At 42.0% G+C, this 26,575-nt stretch overlaps 2 protein-coding genes and 1 long non-coding RNA gene across 3 annotated transcripts; all 3 read left to right on the forward strand.

Annotated features, from left to right (window-relative positions):
• Positions 1 to 4,765: 4,765 nt before the first annotated feature.
• On the forward strand, positions 4,766 to 6,200 carry LOC139222127 (uncharacterized). Its single transcript, XR_011585909.1, has 2 exons — positions 4,766 to 4,957; positions 5,569 to 6,200. It is a non-coding gene; the product is annotated as an uncharacterized lncRNA (long non-coding RNA).
• A 2,855-nt stretch (positions 6,201 to 9,055) lies between these two features.
• On the forward strand, positions 9,056 to 19,105 carry LOC139221780 (sortilin). Its single transcript, XM_070853716.1, has 21 exons — positions 9,056 to 9,313; positions 9,766 to 9,828; positions 10,004 to 10,080; positions 10,201 to 10,297; positions 10,853 to 11,020; positions 11,232 to 11,305; positions 11,609 to 11,655; positions 12,595 to 12,731; positions 12,881 to 12,964; positions 13,745 to 13,805; positions 14,804 to 14,956; positions 15,335 to 15,432; positions 15,544 to 15,643; positions 15,790 to 15,964; positions 16,085 to 16,278; positions 17,192 to 17,384; positions 17,558 to 17,674; positions 17,762 to 17,906; positions 18,002 to 18,108; positions 18,197 to 18,314; positions 18,707 to 19,105. Exons 1-21 carry the CDS (start codon positions 9,056 to 9,058, stop codon positions 18,719 to 18,721), a joined length of 2,481 nt encoding a protein of 826 aa, XP_070709817.1. The 3' UTR covers positions 18,722 to 19,105.
• An 885-nt stretch (positions 19,106 to 19,990) lies between these two features.
• fam3c (FAM3 metabolism regulating signaling molecule C) lies at positions 19,991 to 25,184 on the forward strand. Its single transcript, XM_070853672.1, has 10 exons — positions 19,991 to 20,119; positions 20,551 to 20,599; positions 20,764 to 20,868; positions 21,118 to 21,144; positions 21,556 to 21,679; positions 22,799 to 22,857; positions 23,179 to 23,229; positions 23,311 to 23,395; positions 23,523 to 23,649; positions 24,394 to 25,184. The coding sequence occupies exons 2-10, from the start codon at positions 20,584 to 20,586 to the stop codon at positions 24,481 to 24,483; spliced, it is 684 nt and encodes a 227-aa protein (XP_070709773.1). The 5' UTR covers positions 19,991 to 20,119; positions 20,551 to 20,583; the 3' UTR covers positions 24,484 to 25,184.
• Positions 25,185 to 26,575: the final 1,391 nt, after the last annotated feature.

The following is a 26,575-nucleotide window of genomic DNA, read 5'->3' on the forward strand; positions in this document are numbered from 1 at the left end:
TAAAGCTTGCAGCAAAGTGTTACACGTATTACATAATCACTCTTAAATGGTTTTAAAAGCATTTCGCTTTTAAAAGAATATCGCCCATGGTGTGCACCACCCATTTTAAATTGTCTTTTTTACACAAGGGCGTAAATGCATGCCTTTAATGGGATGTACATTATGCACTTTATGGAGTGTGTGCTTCACATCTTTAATTGTTTTTTTGTTTTGTGTGAAAACCTTTGTACAGTTCAGCCAGAAGAAAGGGTTCCCCTCCACACATGCACTCATGTGTGGGGTGTCACTCTGCTCAAGGGGATCACCTCCAGGTGACTGACTGTTTGTGACAGTTGGTGAGACGTTAAGATGGAAAATCCTCTTAGGCTGTCCTCTGAGGCCTCTAACTTCCCCACTTACAACTCACAGTCATCGTTAGCACATGGCAACCGAAACCCCTCAACCACACAATGAAGGTAACAAACCAAGAAACTGCATTTCAGCACCAAGGATACATTCTGAATATATACGGTCGTAATCTGAATGTATTGGCGAGACGGCGCAAGTGTACACCATTGCTGCTGTAGTAAGTTAAAATCATGCAGTCTATGGCATTAAAGAGTTAGTGTCTCATGCAAAGAGGATGGGAAGACACCACTCTTAATTTCACATGAGCATGTCCTCGGGTCGCGCACGATCCCTCCTCTCATTCAATTACATTTATCATAATGAACATCATGTGCACAGTGTGGATACTCATTGACTGGCTGAGACAAATCAGAGTCACAAGATTTCATGCAAGGGTGACCATTCCCAACAAAAGAGTAGTCCTTGTGTGTGCAAGTGTGTGTGTGTGTGTGTGTGTGTGTGTGTGTGTGTGTGTGTGTGTGTGTGTGTGAATGACTGGCCACTGATCTATCAGATGACCATTAGAAGAACTGCAGTTGAGGGATCGCTTGATGCTTTTAAAAGTCAGGTATAATGTCCTGTAAAAAGTTATATTCTGTAAGTAACAAGGCCACTCACAGCTGAATGAATTTGTGATTAACTGTTAACTGAGTCTAATTTTATTGTAATTGCTGTTGTAAAAGTCTAAGGACAACCTGAGTTACAGATAATAAAAAAAAAGCTGAGCCAAGCATTTGGGCCACCACCATCCCCTGTGTGCTGTGTATGTACCCTGCCACACACCCTTTCACCAAAACCCACTAAAGACTATAAATGGCAGCTTAATTTTGTACCCAGAGACCAGCCAGTACTAGAGTGACTGTGGTATGGTACAGGACGCAAGTTGTTATTCACCCAAGCAATAGTGATAATTAACTAAATTGGACTCAAGGTCACTGAGGTCACTGGAACTGAAGTAAACTCATAAAGAAACAGGAAGCAAACGGAGGTGGTGAGTGAGTGATTTAAACTGACCTCAGCAAAGAAGCAGCTGACGTCACTGACTGAAGAACAGTGAGAACATCTTCTCGTTTGCCAAACCATTCAACAGACACAAGGGTTGGATGAGACACAATAACTACAAATTAAATATAAATTCTCACCAGTCAGGATGTTTGCTTTAGTAACTCAATGATAGCTATGCTGAAAATGAACAAAATTAACTGCAAAATATACAAATCAAGTCTGTCTCCCTCAGCCCCCCTTGTGGCAGGTGTTCAGTATAGTCCAAGGCCAAGGTGCAGGCTTGTTACACTGCTATTTGCATCAGTTGGACTTTTGCATGGCGGAGGCCATACGTCCCCGCACATATCAGCAACACAGTAACTCAGAAAGAAAGTAAAAGTAATGCAATTCAAAGATAACAGAACTTAACTGCTGACAATGCAATATGTCTGCAAAGTATATTTGCCAAAGAATGTCTGTAAACTTTAATGCATGATCAAATGTTGATGTTATATATGTATGAAAATTGTCTGCAGGTGACTGTGAGGATGAGTGGAAAAAACATCATCATATGTTTTAATACTGGGGTGGCTGTGGGCGCTGTGCAGCATTTCTTATTAAGATACGGACCTTTTGTCACAGAGGACCTTTTGACTTGGAGAAGCTGAAAAAGCACAAGTGGAACTGATATCGTTAATGGTACGAGGTGTGCACAAAACCTGAACCTTGAAACTGGCACTGACACTGACAATGGCATGCAGCCATTAGTAATTATATCATTTACACCTATGATACAGGAAGAGAGACGGAGATTAAAAAAGGAACAAAATATGATACAATTGGCCTATTTTGTCGAACACATTTTGACATGTTACAGTCCTACTGTAAAGCACAGGTGAAACTAACAAAATTATGATGGCTGAATTCCATTTAGATGCCTCAGTTTCATGGTTCTGTCGATGGTCATGGCTCATCCATGCCCTTGAATGGAACGGAGTCTTAGTTTGTGTCATTGTTCTGTGCTTTTCTATAAGTCAAGTCTGCTGAGAAAAGGCGTAGTACGACGCAGTACAACACTGATTCGACCTCTTACTAGTAATGCTAGACTTTTCCTTGTATCCAAGCCTGAGCTCATGTGAGACTGTCCTCTGCTCAGCTCTTATCTGTCATACACTGACATCTACTGGATGCAATGTTCTATTGCGCCAAGCAATCCTAATTTCCTGAGTAAGGGATTTCTTTAGGTGCAGTTTTCTTTCTGGTGTTACTGTCACAGATGTACTGTGCTTCATCAACTCTGTTCTTGCATAAAGGAAATCTCAGAATCAGAGTTTATTTTGTCCTTTGATAACAAGGGAGGAAGTCTAAAAGTGATTACTTTGTTGATTGTGTGTCTATAGTCATATAAATCACCATAATGTGCTCATTTACTCACTTTTAATGACCGCCCGACAACAAAGGAGTGTGTCCTGTGTGAATAACTGAGGACTTTGCTCTGATTCACAGTCTTGAGCTTTCTCTCTGTCCCATTGTTTCCTGTTTAATGGCTCTGCCGACCTTTCAGTGTTTATGCCGTAGTGTAGTAAAAAGTAGCCCAGGATTAAATCCAATGAAGTCTGCCATTTTTTCTCCTTGTGAGTGAGCTGTTTTAGGTCCAGGCAGCGAAATGAAAAAAGCATTTAATATGTGTGTGCGTGTGTGTGTAGATGAGTAATCTGAACTATTGGCTGTTGCTGTGGGAGAGGAAATTTTTGGCAGCTTATGAAAAGTATCAACTTTAAGTCCCAGACTCTAAAAGCTGTTTATGCAACTCCCCGCTTTTTTTTTTTTAACTCAGAAAATCATCATTCTCTGATTCTTTGGAGAGGAACCATTACTGAATAACAAGTAACATATGCACAAGTTTATTTGGGAGGCGATTTCCGATGCAGGCCCACTTGAGTTCAGGTTTTTGACTCATATCATGCAGTAACATCGGGCCTTGTAAAGCTTAAATGATGCCAAATTCTAAGCTGAGTCAGGATGAGTTATACCACTCTCCTAAGACTTAGTCCTGCATCTGTGCATTGTGTCCTTCCAGTGAACTGTACCAGTGGCTCTGTGTGCCGCTTCCTCACAAACTGAGCCAAAACTTGTGGGAAGTGAAAACATGACTGAAAAATATAGAACAGCGAAGCCATTTTGCTCTGCTCAGCTCATCCTTCTGAATGGGGAATTTTCCAGAGTGAAAGTCTGGAATATCCACAATGACGTGGATGAAGTCTTACATGGTGTGACTCCTGGGGGGGGATATGTCTGAGCAAGCCAATTAACACATGCTCATGAGTGTGTGTGTGTGTGTGTGTGTGTGTGTGCGTGGAGAAAATGCACTGTCAAAACAGTACCTCTCTTAATTCTGTAAGAACATGTGCCAGATTCGTTGCTTAACAGTCAACACTTCAGCCTGTCTGTCCTCAAACGTCAACTTAAGTATTAAAACAAAGACCTTGCTGTTTTAAGGTCAGATCTAAAATAAGGAAGTGAAAACATGCAGTTCATGAGATAGAATCACGCTCTCTATCCTCCTGGTTGCCTCTGGGACATAAAGCCATTGACAGCATATTCTCTATTAGGGTATGATATTGTATTCCTGTCATGAGATAAGATTCAAAGATTCAAGATTCAAAGTGTTTATTGTCATGTGTACAGTGTAGAAACGGGTTTCCCTGTACAATGAAAATCTTACTTTGCCATCCGCACCGAATGCCAAAGAGTGAAAAAGAAGAGGATAGAATAGAATATAAAACATATAAATATAAACTACTACTATAAGCTGCCTTGTCCTGAGTCTGTGACTGAACTTAGTATAAACAGCTGCTACCGAGAACACAGAGGTCTTCATCCATTACAGAATGGCTACGGTTGGTCGGTCAGTCTGGTCAGCTACTGGATGGACTAAGGATGTGTGCGGACGTTCATGGTCCCCAGAGGATGACAGCGGCCGCCCTTTGTTGTCTGTTGTGAGTTATAGGTGAAAAGTCTCAACAACTATAGGACACATTATCATGACATACAATTCATGGTCCCCTCAGGATTTATTAAAATCCTTTAAAAGGAGCATTCCACCAACTCACTTATTTTAGGCCTTATTAACCCATAATTTGCCAACATTTGTGGCAGTGTGGTGGATTAAAATCTACTGAATTCAAATGATCAAAAAGCATGTTAAATTCTTCGAAAACAGACAAAGCCCTTATATAACTTTATTCAAGCGTGACAGAAGCCCAGTGGAAACTCCAGAGCTTTCTTCAGAACCTCTGCTTTTAAGACTCAGGAAATCAGCCACTGTGATGTCATCATTATGTGCTATAAAGTGGCTCTGCCTCCTCAGGAGCCCACACACCACCGAGGGGAGAGGAGAGCAACAGCAGCAGTAGTAGCAGCAGTGTGATCCCAGCCTCCAAGTGGGATGAAGACTTTCTAATCGTGCAAGAGGAGAAATACATCTTTGGGAATATCCGCAGATTGCTGTGCTGCCGCCCCTGTTTGCTGTCAGCCTCCACGGCAACGAAGAGAGGAGCAAAGAGACAGAGAGCAAGCCGAGCGGGTGAGTTATTACACACGACATCTACAGACATGGTGCGTCCTCGCTTCAGGACTGGCTATGAAGAGATCTGAGCACATTCTCGCTGTGTGGTCTCAGGTTTTATCGCCTCCAGAAACACGCGCTTTGTAGCTTCTGCGCCTCGAGCTCATTTCTGACGCGGCTGCGTTTGAGTGTCTTTTGTTTAAAAGTCGACATTTGCCTCCACAGTTAAGCCCAGTGGCTAGAAGAGGCTCGCGCACCTCTTGAACATGTATTTTCTACTCTCTGCTGACTAAACGGCACTAATGGCATCTAAGTTAAATTGTAAACGAGATGAATAGCCAAAGAGCCGTTTTAGTTGCTGATCATTAAACTTCCCAACTGCCTGTGAATGCACCAACAGCATGGTTCTTCCTGTTAATTCGTGTTTCATCTCTCTGGCTTCCTTGAAGAAAAATTTTCTCCATGCACAAGTCCTTTTCTTCTTAATCCCCTACCAGTGCCTGTTCCGAAATGCGCTGCAGTGATTCACTTAACATGTGGCCCATATTGTTGGCATACATGCTCTAAAAATGCTCCAAAAACAGTGCAACTGATCTTTAAAAGTTGATCTTTCTTTTTTCCTTTTGCAGCCAGTTGTCCTTCACCGGAGCAGCCATGGTGGCAGCAATCCTTAAGATGTATTTCATTGGAACGGCTCTGAGCGTCCTCGCGGTCATTTATGGAATAGTTGACTCCTTTGGTGGTCTGATGTACGTCCAGGACCACCAGTACATTTTGGAGCTGGACCAGCGGACGCAGAGGCAGCTGTCCTCAAGCAAACCCAGCAGAGGATCGTCATTGACTAAAAACATCGGCTCATAAGGGGAGCGCCCAGGGTCATCTGGACGGACATGCTGGATGCTGTGGCAATGGATCGACAGACAATGAGACTTAATCACTGGGAATAATGATTGTACTGGTTCCATTGCTGAGAATCAACATTACTGTAATGATTAACTCGCTGGACATGCTCAGCACAAGACAGTTGGGGTTGACATGGTAGCAGCATGTCTCTGTTTGGTCCATTTGTGCCATCATCTGTAATCAAACACTGTAGCATCTAGTCTGAGCTAAAGCAACTACAGATCCGACAAGAAATGTAACAGCACTACTGAACAATGATTTGCACTGACTGTTGTGAGAGTTCTGTCTTTTTTTGTGATGACAATGTGTATTTTGAGTGTTTCTTTTTTAAATAAAGTTGAGTATGTGCTACAATGAATACGAGCCCACTGAGATATGTTCTAAAAAAAGAACACATTAAAAAGCCTATGGCTACTCGCACAAAGGAAGGTTGATGCGATGGCTTGCCAAATTTCTCTGCAGATGAATGTAGGACTACAGTATGTTAACCCTAATGTTCTCCAAAATAATTGGCCTGTAAGATATCTTTCACTTTAAAACTGTTTTTTTTTTGTCTGCACAGAGCAAATACATGATCCTTTCATACCACATGCCATTCTATAATTAAAAGTAAGTGTGCACAACTTACAGGAATCAAGTTCATTTGTATCGATTGGAACAATTTCAGGAGCAACAGGTCCCAACACACACCGCCCCAGCTATACTTCCAGTAGAAAAATGATTCAAGAAACTTTATGGGAAGCATTTCAAAGACAGATCCATCCACTTCAAATGGCTGGTTGTGCAACAGGAGCAGATGATTGCTCAAAGATTTGAAGCCGCTGGGAATTATCAGTAACGTCGCTGTGGAGCAATTTAGCTTCCTGTAGCTAATGGTTTTCTGGGCCAATCATGGTGTGCTTCACTTTTACTGCTCTCATCACTCCTAGATATTTTATCAAACATGTGCTGGTGAAGACATAGACATGGAGACAAAGACACAACTTTAAGTACATTCCTTTTTTTTTAGGTTTTAGGGACATGTACAAACAAATCTTTGCCAGAATGTTCAAGCTGAACTATCTGAGTCATCCACCCCCTACGTTATTGACTTTTACAGATTTGTCCTTCCCATTTCCCTATTTGTTTTCCATTCATTTGTGGTAAATAAATGACTTTATCATTTGGCATACCTGTGTGTATCGCTGTGACACTTTCAAAACAACACATAAGCATTTTCCAAATCCAAAGCCCCTATTGACAGGATGACAGTGTTTTATCAGTGCCTTCCAAATCTGTTACATATGACTCCTACTGAAATATTTCATGACTGTTTTTGGACAGTCAGAAGCCTGTTAAAAACTGAGGGTATTATGGGAAGTGTGGGATTCAGCATTTTTTTTTAGTTTGACCCAGAGTTGGCACAATCCTTTAAAGGGCAATAGTCCTGAGATCTGACTTTGCAGGTTTTGTTTTGTGCCAAGAGGAGCCAAAAAAAACAAACGCTGAAGCTTTAACAGTTAGGCCTGCATTAAGCCATCCCCAGTGAACATATTGCTTTATCCCCTATTGCCTGTCTTCCTTCTGCCTCTGGGGTGAGGAACTGTACCAGCTTGCTCGAAAGCTTTTTTCAATAGTAGAAGTTACAATGGCAACACCCACACACACCAATTGAGAGTGAGGTGAGTCATAATAAGGTCATAACTTTTAATGCGCCTCTTCTCATTTTGTATGTGTGGTTTCCTGCCCCCTAAGCAGCATGGAACCACCATAACCAATTGCTTTTAATTATGCACTTTTGTCTCTAATTGGATGCTGCATATTTTTCAGAATATAAACATCTGGATGACATTAACTGGAGGACAAAGAAACTTTACTCCAGTTTCAAGGGTCAAAAACATACATGTGAGCTGAGTCCTGCTCTTGCTGTTGTGTCCTCTTATTTGAGAATGGTCTCTTACACAATCAAGTATTATACCGTCGGACACATTTCCACACCTTTAAAGGTCCCGTATTATGCTCATTCTGCTCAATACAAGTTCAAACTTGTATTTGAAGGTCCTACTGCAACAGGTTTACATGGTCTAACGTTCAAAAAACACATTATTTGTCTCTTAGCCGACATGGCTGCTGCAGCTGTCTGAACGCTCCATATGAGAAGAACAAAACAGTCTGCATGCGTGTGTAGACATCTTTGTGTTACTGGGAGCTGGTCTCCCAGTAAGAGGAAAAACAATGCGGTCATCAGTAGCTTTTCAGTGGGCGGAGACAGTCGGCCTGCTGAAGAGCTGAAGGAGGTCACCAGATCCCCTTATGACATCATAAGGGGAACCAAATTCAAATAGCATGTTTTCCCAAACATTCACTGAAAGACTGAGCAGACGACAAAGACAAGATGGTCTTTCCTCATTGTTTGGCAGTCTGTTGGCACTCTGGGAACACATATCTATGTTGAAAAGACATTAAAAAGTGCATTTGGCAGAATATAGGACCCTTTAAAATACAAAGAAGTAAACTCGACATGAAGTCTAATCATTTTCCATCTTAGTTGGATAAAGTAAACCAAATCACATCAGCCCGCGGCTGAACAGCTGTGCTTCATCCCTTGCACTTGGATGTCTCGGTGGTTTCAAACACAAAATGCAGCACTGTACTTTTTAGGTCACTTTCAGCAATCATGAGCGGAATTCTGTCGTGCATAAAAGCGCAACACCTTTCCGGAGGAGCTTTGGCACCTGACTGAGTGAGAAGTTCATTCAACTGGAGGCATTATAGATGAATACGTGACGTCCTCTTGCGTTCAGTTGTGCCTTCTACAAATCCAGTCAGGGAGAAACTGTTCTGTTACGCTGAATTCACTCGTTCATTGCATTCATTTCTCCATTCTGGCTGTTACGCATCTCTATACAAACGCATCGCAAATTAATCCTTAGTTACGCCGAAGCTCGCATTTTCCTCTCATGCATTGGTTGCAAATAACCACAAGGTGCGTTTCCATCAAATACAACCCGACATGTAAATCCTCCCACCAGCTCAGGTCACCTGGATGCGGGCAGAAACACCTGCTGGCAGAGGACGCACCACTTCACACAGCACTTTTTATGTTAATGACCCGTCCAAGCACGTCCCACCCCCACTTACCTTTAGAGCGCAACATTATTAAGTCAGTATCGGCGGCATCTCGGTCACTGGTACTCATATTTTTGGTGAGGTCCCCGTATTGTTGCATCGGATATGTTCTGGAGCCTTGTGGTCTCCGTTGGGGTGTGCGTCCTTCTCCTGGGCGCTGAGGGCAGGAGCCGCGGGGGGAGGACGGTGACTTTCCACCGGGCTCAGCAGGATGACAGCCAGGACCAAGCCAGCGCGCGCCCAAGGAGGGATATCAGCAGCTCCTCCGGCACCCCCAGGCCTTCTCACGGCCCCCCCTTCACTTCCTGCCGGACCCCCCTCACCCCCGCCGAGCACAGGGTCCTGGATTACAACACACACGAGGTAAGGTGTGTTTGAGTTACGTGGCGTTGCAGCTGGGAAGGCACCAGCAGTGTCCATCAAAGAAGCCACATGCAGTTATAAGTTTTTCAACATGAAAAATGTCTGAATACATAAACTTGTTTGATTAAAGTTAACTACATTTTCTTTGTTTTATGGCATTGTGTCAGGAAAATAAAGGTGTGACGTTTCTTTAAAACACAAAATAACGTGAAACTGTTGCAGAAACAAGTGGAATTAATGATTTCAGGCATGATTATAAAATACAAAATGACATTTGTGCAAACTGATGATGTAGTTAACACTTTGGTAATCAACCACTGCACCAGTCAGCCCTTTTTGGCTGCGGACTTTGCTTGAATTAACAGGGGTTAGTTAGTTTGCTTTGTTTTTTTAACGTTTTTTAAGATGTGATGTCATCACATGTGTGAGTATCTCTTCTGTCCTTCTCCTAGACAGGGTTCAACGGTGATGACGGCTCCTATGTGATCCTCACATGGGTGGGCGATGGGACAGGAGTGAGTATCTCAGTGCACCACAAAAGTAAAAAGTCCTGGAGCTCTCTCATACTTATTGTACAAAAAAGTTCTCATGAAATGACGACTTCCTAAATTTTGCCAAATTTTGCACGGCCCCTCATGATTGAATGACCCTGATTCTGAGATGTGAACCACACTGCTGCATTTCCTTTAGGTTGTCCTGGTGCTGTCAACATTTAGCGCTCCAATAGATTCTTTCCTAGAAGGAGGCTCCTCACGACTTTATCGGAGGTGGGTTCATATCTGTTTCATCACAGGAAAGAGCAGTGTGACATGACCATCACATCCATCCTGCCCTGAGTAGAACTCAAACATGCAGTAAAAACGTGATTTTCTTTCCTCTCCCATCAGCACGGATTATGGAAAATCCTTCCATGACATCTCCCATCGGATCAACAACACCTTCATAAAGGAGGAGTTTGGAGTCAGCGTTGGACCGGGGAGCTCTGTGAGTTAACAGTAGGCCAGGGAGAGTTTCAGGTTGGGGAACTGTGCTACATGTTCCTACACAGGAAGGAGGGTGTGATGTTGCCTCACAAAAGTGTGAGGACATCTCGCATGTTGCTCTGCTGTCTGACCAACTTGTGCCACAACTTCACTGTCAAACCGTTTTTGCTCTCAGTGCTCGCATGGTTGAACCTGCATGTTCGAAAATACACCCACAGGAAAGTGTTGCTGCATAGACGTTTTGGCGCCAGGATCATGAAACAAAAAAAGAACAGGATCTTCACACGTTTTCTGCTCTTTTTCTTTTTATTTCAGCTTTTTCTACATCATCTCTGCAGGAATATTTGTAAACTGGGACAGATTTGAGATATAAATGCTTAGGAGGAGAGCATTGTTAGAAGATACAGATGCAGGGAAAAAAACATGTTTGAAAAAACAGCATCTTTCCTGATTAAAATGTGCAGTTGCAAACAGTGGGATTTTTATCATTATTTTCTTCATCATCATCATCGTCCCTGCCAACTCAGGTCTGAACTTAAGGGATTTTAATTGACAGGTGATACTGACAGCGGACATCCCAGTGGTGGACAACCCAGGCGGGATCATCTTCACCTCCACGGATGCCGGCGCGACCTTCAAGTTCATCCAACTGCCCTTCCACCTGGTTCAGCCAATCACGTACCACTTCCTAAACCCCGACTACCTCGTGGCCCTCAGCATCGATGTGAGCCGCACGCCTGACCGCTTTCTCTCTGCCTTTAAATGTCGCTTCTCTTCCCTTGCTCTGTGTAATGTTCTGGGCTAAATCTTGTACTCAAGACACCCATTCACACATGTGCAGCATTATGCTCAAACACACACACACACACACACACAGATCAAGCACACACCTTAAAGTAAAGGTAAACATTCCTCTGTTCCTTCCTGACTTGCAGGGCGGTCTGTGGCTCTCTCTGGACTTTGGCGCCAAGTGGACAAAAGTTCATGATGGAGTGCATTCTTTCTCATGGTGAGGCTAAACAGGAAACAAAACCACACATCAAATCCCTCTCTAAAAGAAAGCATATGTTAGATTACAAATGTTTTTTTTTTTTTAAAGTTGTAGGCTCCAGGAACATTGACTTAAATTTGCCAAAACATCATGACTTTGATTATTTGATTATTTTGCAAATTTATGTATTATTTCTTTATTTCTTTATTATATATGTTATGCAGTGTGTTTTGTTCTGGAGAAGAAAAGTAATCTTTTTATGGAAATTGTTGTAAGATTTCTAGTGTTTGTGACATGTTTTCCTCTTCCTCTTTCCATCAGGGGGGCTGGTATTAATTTGTTCTTCAGCTACAGTCGAGTAGACACAAGTAAGAAACTGTAAGAAATGCACTTTTGTGAGAACAAAGAACTTCAAAAAAAAAGTCGCCAGTCGCTCAGATAGTATAAAAAAATGTGTCTAGTGATTTCGACACAAACCTCAAATCTGTTTGTTGCAAGACTGTTTTGCAAATGTTTGTCTGTATTATTGCTTTGTTGTCCGGATTAATGTTCTTGTTTTACCGTGTTTGGTATTTGCCGTGTGATTCAGGAAAAAGATTCAGAGAAATCTGACATTACGCTGTTTAGTTTAGCTCTTTATTGTCTCATTAAGAGGAAGTTCTCTCTGCATTGTTACAGCATAAAAACACAACAAAACAGTAGATGACTACGTGTGATTATGCTACACAAACAATATGAAATTCAATTAAAAAAAAGTTATTAAGGGTAAGTTATTGCTGGTGGATCCAATAGAAGTTTAATGTTAGAATTAAAGTTAAAGAATAACTCCAGTATTTTTAAACTAGGGCCTAATTTTCGTGTATTTTGGGTTGAAAATGACAGGTGTATCTCTGTAGGGACCATTTTGTAATTCAGAGGAGGTGATCTACTGGAACCGATTCCAAAACTCAAAGTCTTCTAGTCATTTCAGAGCCAAAATATGCCAAAATGGGGGCCCAGGTTTTAAAGTACTGGAGTTATCCTTTAAGTAAATTTAATTTATACAGCCCAAAATCACAAATGTGTGTGTGCCTGTGTCTGTTCTGATGTATAGATGATAAACAGTAGAGGGGACGATAAAGAGCCCATACAGTACAAGCACTGCTGCGTTTACTCTGAGATCTTCTAATAAAAAAAGTCCACACTCCACCTGACAGGCTCAAAAGAGAAATGTAAAAGATGTAGCCTCTGCTAAAAAATGCATATCTTGGGCGCAGAATATGTCAAATGTATTGCTGTCACAAACGTCTTGCTTCTTGTCGCCGTAGTTGAGGCAGATGAGAGGGGGGATTTAGAGCTGAAGAGGACGAAGGATCTGGGGAAGACCTTCACCATAATCCATGAGGACATCTACAGTTTTGGCTACATAGGAGCCTTCCTCTTCTTCTCTGTGATGGAGGATCCGGTAAGATGTATGAGCACAAATCCTCCTCGTCACACAGAAACACACACACATGAACACGCTGAGAGAATGAGGGAGACCATCAAGCACAGCGCTAATTCTGATCATTAATCACCAAGTGTTCATACAGTGATGCATTGTTTTCCTCCCAGAGATCCCCCCGCGTCATGTATTTCTCATCAGACCAAGGAGACAGCTTCAGCCGAGCCCTCCTCCCGTCTGCCTCCACCGAGCAGGTGAGAAACAGGTTAAAATAGAATTATCTATCAATCAATGGCAACATTTCCTCCCCTCCACACACACACACACACACACACACACACACACACACACATTCAGACACATACAAATATGTTCAAATACATGAAAAACAGTAACTTTTAAGGTTGATTGATTTTGAAGGGAAGGAACATTTCCAGTTTTTACAAGTGAATGTATTTACAGTTCATATATGCTCTCATGTCATAAGTTAATAGTTTGATTCCTCGCACTTAAAATATGTGGATCATTTAAAATGCATAAAATCTCAGTTGTATTACATTTGCATATTTTGGGAATACGTTACTGTGACTGTTGCTTCCTTTTAATTGCTTTTTGATTCTCTCATTAGAAAGGAGTTTTGGGGGGGATGAGCAGAGGGGGCAGTCAGGCAAGCCAAGAGTGGACTCACAGTTTTTTGGCCTCTTTGGAAATGGACAGTTTATCTGTACCAATTGTTTGTCTGCGTCGAAAGTAAACAGTTGAACTTTTTCCGAGTGGTCCTGCGGATTTTTTAGGATGTGTATTTGGACAAGTGGAATCGTTAGAGTGCCAAACTAAGGCTCCATTCACTGGACACCTACACCCACAACACGATGTTGACAGCACAAACACACACTCTCTCTCACGGCGATTAGGCAAGGTTTATGGCAAAGATTAAATTAGTCATCACAAAGTTTTTTTTTTCACACCCACATGCTCTCTCTCTCTCTCTCTCTCTCTCTCTCTCTCTCCCTCGACATGCGTGTGCGTTGCAGTTCTACTCTATCCTGGATGGAGATGTAGACATGCTGTTCATGCACGTGGACAACCCAGGAGGTAACGGACAAAAACACACACACACACAGGCAACAAGAAACACACAAGAAAACTACCAGAAAAAACACTGCTTGGCACATATTCAGCCAAATATGTTGTGAAGACAAAATGACAGCATTTACACCTCTCTCAGCCCCTTTTGCTGTAATGGAAACGCTCAACGGTAAAGGCCAGACTGGTTTCACAAGTTCTTGGTGTTGCTGACAAATCATTCCATCATACTGACAGTGTGTTTGTGCATGCAAATCCAGCTGCCCGGTCTTTGTTCCCCTCTCTCTTTCTCTCCCTCCCCCCCGTGGTTTGCTTCTCATTCAGTCTCTCTTTTTCACTCATGTCTATTCCCGTTTCCTCTCACAGTCTTATTATGTGATGATTCTTTCCCTGACAAGTGCTCCACTTTGCGCTGTATGGGTTTGGTGATGGGACTTTTGTACTGCTGAGATAAATAGGGGAGATATGGGGTAGAGGGGCTTTATCTTTTGTGAGCTGGAGGGAGGGAGATTTAGTTTACACTGCAAAAGCTGACAAACATATCTCGGGATCAGGGTGTAACGCACACACACACACACACACACACACAGACGGCCACATACACACACACACAAACCACGTCCATCACCTCCCTCAGCTGAGCTTGCCCTTCATGGCTTTAGCTGACACGTGTGTGAGCTTCACACAGTTAAAATATGATTGATGATGACTTGTTGTTATTATGCTGATGTTGAAAGGTTTGTGTCAGCAGGGCATCACCTGTTCCCAGGTGCTCATTCGCTTTGAAGGTGATACAAAATGAGTAACACCATCCTCTTTGGAGCAGGCAGCAATGTGGTTTGCCACCAACATGAACATACTTTTCACCTGTGGCTAAAAGAACTCTTTTTCATGCATTTCCAACAATGTATTTAGAACAGGCTACTGGATAACTTTGATCCCTGATATCAGAAGAGTACTGAGAGACTAAAACTCTCTGTGTCTTCCTTTCTTCTCTTTCACCACAGACACCTTCTTTGGGACCATGTACACGTCAGATGACCGCGGTATCTTGTTCTCCAAATCACTGGAGCGCCACCTGTTTGACGGGCAGAGGAAGAGCGATTTCACCAACATAACTTCACTGAGAGGAGTCTACCTCACCAACAAACTGGACGAGGGTACGGGTTTCATCCTGTGTGTAACAAACCTCTGTTCTATGTATGTGAATTTAGCACATCTGGCTAAATTTCTACCAAAGCACCCAGTGTACATTCATCTGGTTTTAAGTTTACAGTTTTTATCTTCTGTGACTCTGTGAGCTATTAAAACACATCATCGGATGCTCTTTGATCGTGATGAACATGAATACTGTAGTTTGTTTTGAGCCAAGTTGTTTTGAGTTACTCCACTGCTGGAAATAGTCCCCAAGAAATGACTCCTGTTTTCGAAAATTACTGAGCCTCGTTTAAAAGATGAAACTATTTGCTAAAAATGTAAGTCTTTAGTACATTCAATTTAATGAAATACTTTGACTATAATGATGTGCTTTGTTGCAGATGGCCGTATCAGATCTGTCATTTCCTTCAACAGAGGAGGGACGTGGAGGCAGCTTAACAAACCCGAGAACGTGGAATGTGGAGAGCATGTCCTGAAAGTAAATTATATGTAGAGACATCTAATCCCAGTCTGCATGTGCTTATTACCCATTTTAACATTACATTATGCGTGTTAGTCACTGAAACATTATGTGTGTGTTCTTCATCAGTGCAACCTTCATATTCATGGGGAGCACAGTCGCAACAACCGCATCGTTCCCATGCTGGCTCTGTCTGAGCCAACTGCTATAGGTCTGGTTATTGCACACGGTAATTAAACGGCTATGAGCCCGTATTTATTTTCTAATTCTGATTTTTAAGATAAATTCTCATGAACTGATTTGACTTTAATCCCTTGTCTTAAATCTGATGTGGTGATGATTTAAAGATATAAGATGATCTCCTCTCTTCTCCAGGTACCGTGGGTGACTCTCTGTCATCGTCACAGCACCCCGATGTGTTTGTGTCCTCAGACGGGGGTTATAACTGGAGGGGGACACTGAGGGGTCCTCACCACTACAGCATATTGGACTCTGGGGGTCTCATTGTGGCTGTTGAGGCCCAGCGTGAAGGACAAGTCAAGACTATCAAGTACTACTGAGCAGACATATCTGACTGAAAACAGTATTATTCAGCAGTGAGGGAAAGTATGTTCTTATATGAGACTGCTCCTAGTGATGCCACACTTTTGTCACCATTTCTTGTCACCAGGTTCTCCACAGACGAGGGCCAGTGTTGGAAGTCCTACAACTTCACAGAGCAGCCCTTCTTCTTTGCAGGCCTGGCATCTGAGCCGGGGACCAAGGCCATGAATGTCAGCGTGTGGGGCTTCCGGCCCGAGGAGGACGGCCAGCCCATGTGGGTGGCCGTGACCATCGATTTCCAGAGCCTCATTACGAGGGAGTGTGAGTCTAGACACTATAATGCCATCTACTATTATCTCCCCAGGCTCACCACACCTCCACAGGGCACGGCACCTGGTGGTACAGGAGGTGCATGAAGTTGTTTCCAGCGAGGTGGAGCCTTACAACAGTTTCCTGTTACAGAAACTTAACAACCCATGACCTGGGGACTTTCCATTATCAAAATGACTGAGAACCTATGAAGCACTTGTTTCTCCTTTTTGCTTTTCAAAGTGCCTGCCTGTTGTTGAGGTTTTTCTGCATTTTAAATGCCTCAAAAACACATGTTCTCAATCAGCTTATATTGAGTGAAGGGATCCTGCAGGAACACACACATTCGGGCCAAAGTTTTGGGTTTATTATGTATGAGATTTCTGTGTGTATTTTACTCTCTGGGCTGTTTTCACTGCTACCAATCAGGATTTAGCAGCATTTCAAACATAATCTGATTTGTTGGTTAGCAGAGATTTAGGCTGTTAAAGTCTTGAACCTGAAGATGCTGTTCTTATTATTGTGTTTGTTTCTTTTTCATTCAGGATTATTTAATGTTATAGAGGAAAACTTAAGATTTTGAGCAAATATTTCAGGGTATTTATATTCTGGCTCAGTTTTGCTGTGTGGTCACAACAGTGGTTGTTGCGGCAGATTTTGAAGAATAACTCGATTGACAGCACTGTTAGAAATACCTGAAAGTAAATGAAACTTGGATGTGGTGACACCTCTACAGCAGGGCTGCAATTTAGCTCCAGGAAGTGTGTGTCTGTTAATGGCAAATGTGCTTTATACTGGTTAACCAATTGAAAGCCCACTAGATGGTCTTTCCAGGTGTAATACAACTCATTGAAAAAAAAAAAATTTAATTTTACCTGCAGATTTGAAACATTTGTCACTGATTGGTCTACATCTTCTTCATCAGGTAATGACCGGGACTATGAAGAGTGGTTGGCTCATGCCACAGATGGAGGAAACTCAGAGAGAAATGGCTGCATCTTGGGCGTCAAAGAGACTTACAGGAGGCTAAAGAAACAATCTGTGTGCAGGAACGGGCGAGGGTTTGTGGTGAGCAAGAACCAAAGCCCCTGCCTGTGCACCAGGGAAGACTATTTATGGTATGATTTGTTTGTGACATTACATGAGGACTATGTAGAATTTGTTAAAAATGGTTAAATCTGATGTCTGAGACAGTTTTATTTTGGTTTGGGAACACCTTTTGGCCCCAACAAATATGACAGCATGGAGAATATCCCCCCTGTGTGGCCCTAACTCCTGCCCTTCTCAACAGCGACTACGGTTACTATCGTCATGTGAACACCTCAGAGTGTGTGAGACAATCCAGCTCTGCAAATAAAACCTTGGAGCTGTGCCTGAACGGAGAGGAGGATGAGCTCCTGACGGCTGGGTAACAACACTCACTCCCTTTTAAAATGAAGAGACGCAGCTCCTGTACATGCATACAGCACCGACACACTTCTCACTGTGTTTGTAGGTACCGTAAGGTCCCGAGTGATAGGTGTGAGGGGGGGTTCGGTCCTCAGCTCGCAGTGCAGACAGTCATCAGACCCTGTGGTGTTAAAACCAGCCCCGGTCCACCTGCCAGGTCCTCGTCTCCAGTCACACACTTTGACACACCGGTCAGTACATTTGGTGTCTTCATCAGTCTGTGTGCATCTTTAATTGTTCATGTTTAGAGTTTAGGAGTCTGACAGCTGTTGTGTGTCTTTTCCAGCGAGAGAAGCTGGTGTTGATCCTGGTGTGTGCAGGAGCAGGAGTCGTCGTCCTGGTGGCTGTTGTCTCCGCCGTCCTTGCTGTGAGGAGGGTGGTTTACAGAAACAGGTGAGCACAGACACACATCTCTGCTGCATGTCTGCCATCCTGCACTCAATATTAACTGACCGCTGCTGCTTCATGTTGCCCTCTGCAGGACTCCTGTGTATCGTTTCTCCAACCTCCAGATTCAGGATGATGATAACCGCGTCACAGCCGATCTCGAAAGCGCCACCAGCAGCAATGGCACGGCCTGCCAGCCAGACTCAGATGATGTAAGCGTCATTATCATGTGATGATCTTGAACACTATTGGATTGTTCAGCCTGATACTTTCTGTGCACATGTCTGTCTGTGTGCTTAATCAGCTCCTGTGGTTGTGGTGATTCACAAGTTTTGAAAAACTCACTTATTCATCAGGTCTCATTTTGGCCTTTGTTGTGGCTCAAGAACTGACATCCTGAGCATCTGCAGATTGATCCCATACCTGATATGTTATCATCCACTAAAGCTACACACTGAATTAATCCCTGTTTCTGTTACCTCTGATGCCGTCTTGGCTGTAAGAGAGCTGATGTTAGCAGCTGTTGTGTAAAAGTCTGTCCCTAAAAAATCTTTCAGCTGATTTTCTCATGTGTATTGACACAATTTTTATTCTTTTTTGACAGGATCTCATTCAATGACACATGGCACATTTTAATGGAAGCAATAAATATTCAAGATTGAAAAAAGACTGCCAACAGCATTTAGTGGGACTTATCCATGATATCCTGATGGGAGCACCGTTCTGAGGATTTTAATGACAAGCATGAAAAACATCTTAATTTATTGAGCTTACTTCATTTAATTTACTTTGCTTACTCTTTGATTTGTACAGTATTTTTTATTTTTATTTTACTCTGTTGCACCTCCTTTTTACTCTCTGTTCAATGTGAAAACAAGACATTCCTGAAAATGTGCATTTGTTAAAAAAGAAAAGAAAAGGCCAAAATGCATCATAATATTATGTTTTCTTTCTATTGTGTATGCCATAATGGAAAATGTGTCATGATTTGGTGAATAAACGTGTCAAAGCTTCTGGTGGCGCTGTAACGTCTCTCATCTGTTTCGTAGAAGAAGAAAGAAGCGGAAGTCGGTGTGACAGAAGCAAAGATAAATTGTGACGGAGCAAAGATAAATTATTTTTTTAGACGTCTCACTCATTGAAAAAAAAATAACAATAATCGTAATACTAGTCTCATACCAAACTTTAGGCAAAAACCAAAATTTTCACAGATTAGAACTAATAACTCTGCTATCATCTTGTTGACTTAGCCATGAGATCTGACTGTGGGGCTTTTTAATGGACTGTGGTTATAAAGGCATCATTCCTTTGATGACAAGATTACTATTATTTCCCTAATCCCCTAAATGCAAAGAAATACACTTTAACATTCTAAATATATAGTATATGTAAGACAAAGGAATATATTAGACTCAGATTTAACTGAATCTACGATGGGAACATCTGAACTTCTGAATGCTTTAGTCACAGTTGTATATACATATCTGGGGCGGCTGTGGCTCAGTGGGTTCGTCCTTCAATCGGAAGGTTGCTGGTTCGATCCCCAACTCCCATCAGTCTGTGTGTCCTTGGACACTGACCCCAACTTGCCCCTGAAGCAGGGCTTCAGTGTGTGAATGTGTGTGAAAAAATAGTCTCCTCTTGAATGAATGATGTGTGAATGTGTGAATGAGGATGTGATGCGAAATGACTGGACAGGCTCTATACAAACACAGACCATTTACCATTTATATAAATTCATATAAACTTGAATAAATAAATCAACGAAATAAAATCTAAATAATAATAATCAAATAAAAACTTTAAGTTTAACTTTAATGACTTGAGGTGTTGCTTCATTCTTCCTTTTGCATTTTTCTGCCTGCTTGTTCGTCTCCGGTTTCTCCGACAGAGTGAGACCTCTTCCTCCTCCTCCTCCTCTGAGCGCTCTGACCATCTCAGCATCATAGCATGAATAAGTCCTCCAGAGTAACTCACCGTGAAGCAGGCATCCGTGGTTACCGGGGCGATTGAACAGGTAAGTAAGGCGTGAACAGTCACCACAGGACCATTTTATACCCTCACCTCTGGAGTATCGCCCCGTCTGAATGCGTGTTTTCGGTCTTAGCAAACCTGCGCAGAGACAAGGAAGTTACAGACCAGTGGACGCAGCGTCACTTTTAACCGTGGATGGTTTTAACCTTAAACACCACTGTAGACGCTAGCTAGCATTTCAGAAATGTAGCTCCCAGGCTTGTGTGCGGCGCCACACAGTCAACTACTGCAATTTAAATGCTTCATAGTGCTCTGCTGCCTTGTAATAACTGATTCAGTAAGCTAAAGTGACGCTAAAATAGCTAATTCCTTGTGTTTTTAGCTAACGTCAGCTACAGTTAAGCTAGCATAGACCCCCCTCTGCGCCTTCAGTAGATACATAGTAGAAACTAATAGTGTGTTTTGTCACCACAGGCTGTTTGTAAAGGTGGCTGGAGGCTCGTAAAGATGGTCAGGGCTGGCGGTGAGTGGACCCCCTCTAAGCTGCTCAGCACTAGCACACACACACACACACACACACACACACACACACACACACACACACACACACACACACACACACACACACACACACACACACCAGTGATGATTGTTGTTATTTACCTGCTTTTGTCTTTATCTCTTCAGGTATTCTGAAGTTAGCAGCGCTCGTCTTTGCATTCCTCCTGGCTGTCTTTCTGGCTTTCCAGCTGCTGGAGATTAACATGGATTTCAAACTGGGCAGCGTGATTTGTGAGTACAGTTCCCCTCCAAATGAAACTAATATTTTACCCTGAGCAGTTGTACAAGGAAGTGGGCTGAGCGGAAATGTGACACTTCTTTATTGTGAGGGACTTTGTGGTGAGGAGTGAGAGAAGGGGTTTTCTTTTGGTCTGTGAAGTTGTGATGTCTTTCCAGAAAACAAATATAGGTTTGTGGTTAATGTCCAGGACTTCTCACTGTCAGACAGACTACTGAAAACCTCCTTTTTTGGCTTTTCAGCAAGATCCATGCCAGCAAATGAAGGCCGTAAGTGTGCTGACATTATTATCATTTCACCTTTTTTGCTTTGATTCTCGACTACTGATCTGTGTTGATAACGTTCCTCCTTTTTGTTTTTTTTTGTTTTTAAATCTCTTTATACCAGTTGACACAAGAATGGTAATAATGAGCCTGTGTGAGGCAGTGTGGTTGTGGCTAAATCCTTCAGCATGCCTCTAGATAATAGAGCAGTACGACACAGTTGAAGGTGTGTGTTTAGCTTAGCGCTTGGCATTTAGAGCATTAAGAGCTTCCTTTCGGTGGAGTTCAAGTGGAACCGTGGCTTTTTGTTCTGCGTCCTCACCTATTTGTGGGTAGGCTTTATGTGACTGGACCACCTGTAACCTGATGCTGCTGCTGCCTGTTACTTTGTGTGTAATTGGAGTTTTCTATTCGCAGCAACGAAGCCAACCAGGTACAAGTGTGGGCTGTCCAAGGCATGTCCACTTGGACACTTTGCCTTCAAGATGGCGAGTGGAGCAGCCAGCGTGGTGGGGCCCAGAATCTGCCTGGAGGATAAATTGTAAGTGAAGTGACATCTTGAAACTTTCGGGGACACGTACAGCACAAACAGAGCTCTAACAGAGCTCATTATAACAGTATAACTAATTCTTCAGCCTTATAAGCTATTTTCATTCAACTGTATTTCACATCTCAGTTACAGTCATTTTCAGTTGTAATATCCCAATTCTGCAGTTGCTTTTCGCAGTTGAAAAGTGCTGATTGTGTTGTTGAAATCCATCAATTGACAGAAAATGAGTCATCTAATTTAGTAATTGATTATCAAGCAAAAATCTAGCCTCTCAAATTTGAGGATGTACTGCTTTTCTCTCTTACAAAACCAGACATTTTAGAATATTTTTAGAATATTTTTAAATGTTAATCTCTCAAAGCATACCTGCAAACTCGTCACACTTGTTTTTAGCATCAAACAGGTCAGTTGTGTTTTTTTAAAGGGTGGGCAGGTGGGTGCTGAGCGGGGACTGCGATTGAGCATCATCTGTGTTTGCTGTGACATCGACCCTCCTGCTGATCCAGGCTACGAACAGCTTTATTATCCAGTCAGTAGTGTAGTATTGCATTTCTATGGGTCGATGGGAAATTTGATCTCTTTTGTTGTGTGACATCAAGTTTAAAACCCCCCTGTGCCCTTGACCTCGGCAAATGTATTGTCAAATGTATGTAACAGTTGGGTAATAAAGCTTTTATTTTTTAATGGCGAAACATGAACGTACATTGTCACTCATGCCGTGTCTGGAGGCTGCAGCGAGGCACCTTATTTGCTCACGTTGAAGTGAATTATGTGAGAATAATTGTCCTCGCCATGTGAGAGTAAGCCGTCACTTAAGTATTATTGCCTGCAGCCTGAAAAAAATCAAGTATTCATAACAGCACAGCAGTCACAATACTTTCTTCTACACCTTCCACTGTTTACGTGTTAACTGAACCAGTTCAGCAGACATTACTCACAACTACCTTTTTTTTTAGTCTGTCATTAATCCTTTATTGAATTTATTTTGAAGTGTTGCCTTCTGTGGCTGTACAGCATCACTAGATATTATCTTTCCCTCAAGTCTCCATGCTGTACGTGTGAAAGTGTCCATAAGGGCTCTACTCTCACTGACCTCCTTTTTTGTTTCAGACTCATGAGCGGTGTGAAGAACAATGTGGGGAGAGGAATCAACATTGCCCTGGTTAATGGTAACGTTATCAGCTCCACACCTTGAAGTCAATTTGCTTCAAATTATTACATATTAATTGGGTCCTTTCATATCAGAAACAAAGGCTTCACCACTCTGTTTTGTCTGTGTGTTTTAAAGCCAAAATATGTCAGTCCTAGTGGTAAAATTACAATAAACACAAATGCACCACGACCAAGATTGTTTCCTTGTGTGTATTAAATATTAAGTATGTTGTTGTTATTTAATTAATAATGATAAAAGATCTAAATCTCCTGTTTTTATTTAGGAAACATTACATTTAAAGTGGTCTAAACTGAGCTCTTCCCTCCCCTCCACACAGGGAAAACAGGAGAGGTTGTCAAGACAGACTTTTTCGATATGTGGGCAGGAGGTGAGTGTATATCAAAGCCTTTTTGGTTTGAACATTTAAAAACGCATATGCGTCATGTTAACCATGTGTAACCTTGTGCAGATGTGGCTCCCTTAATTAAGTTCCTGAAGGAAATTGAAGAAGGGACAGTCGTGATGATGGCCTCCTTTGATGACCCCTCTACAAAGTAAGGACCCTGTCTCCCAGCGTTCTGATACAATTTAGACTCGCATGATTAATGTAGATTGCTTTTGTTATCTAATATTGGCTGTGGTGCTGCAGATGAAATAATAACTGTCGTCTTTGTTCTGTAGACTTAATGATGAAGCCAGGAAGCTAATTGCTGATCTGGGCAGCTCGGCAATCAGTAATTTAGGCTTCCGGGATAATTGGATCTTTGTAGGAGGGAAAGGCATCAAGACCAAGAGTCCGTTTGAGCAGGTAACATGACCCACAAATCTACTCACTTAAATGAACACAGCTTTATGAGCAAAAGCAACAACCACTTCCTTGTCTTTATATAACTCTAAGTGTTTCATTTTAATGGAATGAGTTATGTCAGATAAAAGCTCGTGCTACCAGCTTATCCACATTTTCCTAAACACCTGAAATAAAGAACTCCCAATAAAATTCCCCGAAGCGCTCTGGCAGCTTAAATCAAGTGTCTTTCAGCTGCCCTCACATATAACCTGTTTGGTCAGTTTGGACAAGTTTACTTGTTTTAGGCACCCATGAAAAAGATCAAATACAATCCAGGAAGCACAGTGGTTTGTAATACAGAACCAGCTCTGAGAAGTTCTCACACTAGCAACTTTTTTTACCTTTTCCCATCGTAACAGTAGAAGTTCACATTCACATTACAAAGTTAAAGCGAAGAGGTCGAGAGAATGCATTCGGACTTTAAATACATTCTTCTGGCAGTAATGTAATGACGGTGTACAAAAAGGGCCTTGTAATCTTTAAGCTAGAGAACACTCATGATTCACAAGCATTTGGTGGTTACTGGTCTTTGTATGCGCTTATCAGAACACTAAGCAGCCCAACCCTGTTCATGTCAGGCGCTTTCTTTCAATGCCTTTACATCTGTCGTTTCACAAGTTCTTTATTTGTCAAGGATGTCACACCCTCCCTCTTGGTTCATAAAGCGAGTGTGTCTGTGTGTGTGTCTGGTGTTTACCTCCGTAGCATATAAAGAACAGTGCGGACACCAACAAATTCGAGGGATGGCCCGAGGTGTTGGAGATGGAAGGCTGCGTGCCTCAGAGGCAGGACTGATCGGAGCCCTCGCATCTCGCAAGCCCAACTTGTCCTCCTGACATTCCCGTCCTCACAAGACTTTTAGTGGTTACACTTTCTCTCCCCCAAGCTTTTTGTTCAAATTTGCCTCCCATCTCTCCAGAAGATTTTAGCAGGAAAGAGGATCTGCCTTGAAACTTCAGGACAGGAAAGTGAAGCTCGGAGCTTCTCGCAATCCCTCCTCTGTTTGGATACCATTACATAGATGCTTACTGGGGCTAATTGGAATTAGTAGGTAGAGTGCACTGATTAGAAGGGACTTTTCATTATTGGCATACTGTCACACTTCCTGTCTTTAAAGTCCATGGATTATTGCATTATTGCACTGTTGCTGATGGAGATGGATGTCATAGCCCCAGATTTTTTGGGGGGCTAAATTTCCATTCCCCGTTCCCTGCCTTAATGTCATTAACCTAAACGTATTGGTTATCTTTTCCTTTTTGTGATTCCTTTTGTTTCTTTCAGAGTTTATTTTGAGAAAATTATTATTAACAGGGTTTGAAAAGACTTCTTTTCATATTATAACCAAATGTACCAAATTCACTGTGAAATTTGTATATATTTTATTAGAGGTGGGTCCAGATTTGAAAGATCCTAATTTAATGAACATTGTATTAATATAATTTCTTAAAATAAATGATATTGTTAGTAATGTCTGTGCGTTTGTGTGTGTGGATTAAAAGCGTTTTGTTATATCTAATAGTAAGTATTATTTCTTTGTGCTTATGAGGCCTGAGCTTCTGTTCTATTCTATTTTATACAGCACAGTATAAATAATACTCTGAACAGGTAACAGCTTTCAACCAACTGAAGTCTTTATGTCCACTGAACATTCAGTGTCTGTTTCAGGTGTTGGTTAATCATCACCATGTTGAGTCCGACCAGCTGCACTCTTTCTCAGTTTGAATTATTTCCCCTGAGGCCTTTACCAGCCTGGTAACGGCTTCCAAACCTACGACCAGCATATTAGACCCGTGGGCTCCGTGCCCTTAGGTTTAATATTGATCTGCAAATTCTAAACAATTATTATATTATAGTATTATTAATTATAATATTCTGTTTTCCTTATATATCTAAATTGTTTTGATACGTTTCAACCAGGCTTTTGGTGCCATTATTCTACTGAAACTTCCCTGACCAGAGTAGTCAATGATCTACTAATCACTGTTGATTCTAACCGATCACTGTGGCGGCTTCCTGAGTTGACGCCCTGGACCACAACATACCTCTAAGCTGCTCAGAGGAGCATATTGATATCCAGGGGACAGTACATTTGGATAGAAACCATTTATATGTTTAACTGAACTCATTTGATAGATAATTGAAGTAATCATGTCTGAAATAGACCTCAATGCATAAATGAGAATTATAGAATCTCAGAATATTCTGAAGAAAAGTTTAATGGTGTTTGGTCCATTAAGGGCAATGAGGTGCATATTTAAATGAAAAATCTGATCTTTCTCAGCTCCTCTACTAATGCCCTTCTCTCTAGTCGTCCTAGTTGAGCTACTAGAATCAGTAAATTCACTGTGCTAATTATACCATATGGTCCTGGTCATTCCCCAAAGTAGGCTCCATAATATTTGCCCACCTTGCCCTTTATCTCTGAAATGGCCTTCCATTACATGTTGAAGAATCACATTCAGCTGAAATCTTTAATCAACACTGAACCTACCTTTTTACGCCTCATTACAGCCTACCGTAGAGCTCAGAACTTAGTCGGCTCCATCACCTTTTCACATATAATCAGATAAATGATTTAACTATTTCATTTGCACACTGTATGTCTTGTCCCTTCATTTTAAATGGTAAAATGTACTGGGGCCACGTTGCACGGTGACTCGATTTACTGATGTCAATCTCGCCATTTCACAACCATTTTCATTATCGGCTGTTAGGTTCTTCCCTTCAAGCAATTCATGTGGTTAACTGAAAGGAAATACCCTCCATGTTAGCCAGCCAACAGTTTCAGTTAAGAAATGCATGTTAACCACCTGTGACTTACAGTCTTTTTTTCAGTTTTCAGCTCCTATCGACATTTTTTTTTAAACGCAGTTATAACAGAATTTTT

This window comes from Pempheris klunzingeri, chromosome 22 (genome assembly GCF_042242105.1).
Source record: "Pempheris klunzingeri isolate RE-2024b chromosome 22, fPemKlu1.hap1, whole genome shotgun sequence".
Lineage (NCBI taxonomy): Eukaryota > Metazoa > Chordata > Actinopteri > Acropomatiformes > Pempheridae > Pempheris > Pempheris klunzingeri.

What these genes read in the sequence shown, in the direction of transcription:
- fam3c (XM_070853672.1), top strand. An exon ending in CAAACTGGGCAGCGTGATTT is followed by an intron (nt 20,869 to 21,117) that starts GTGAGTACAGTT and finishes TTGGCTTTTCAG; the next exon opens with CAAGATCCATGCCAGCAAAT. An exon ending in CCAAGAGTCCGTTTGAGCAG is followed by an intron (nt 23,650 to 24,393) that starts GTAACATGACCC and finishes TTACCTCCGTAG; the next exon opens with CATATAAAGAACAGTGCGGA.
- LOC139221780 (XM_070853716.1), top strand. Translation starts at nt 9,056, where the DNA reads ATGTTCTGGAGCCTTGTGGTCTCCGTTGGGGTGTGCGTCCTTCTCCTG. An exon ending in GTGGAGAGCATGTCCTGAAA is followed by an intron (nt 15,433 to 15,543) that starts GTAAATTATATG and finishes GTTCTTCATCAG; the next exon opens with TGCAACCTTCATATTCATGG. An exon ending in AGGGTGGTTTACAGAAACAG is followed by an intron (nt 18,109 to 18,196) that starts GTGAGCACAGAC and finishes TGCCCTCTGCAG; the next exon opens with GACTCCTGTGTATCGTTTCT.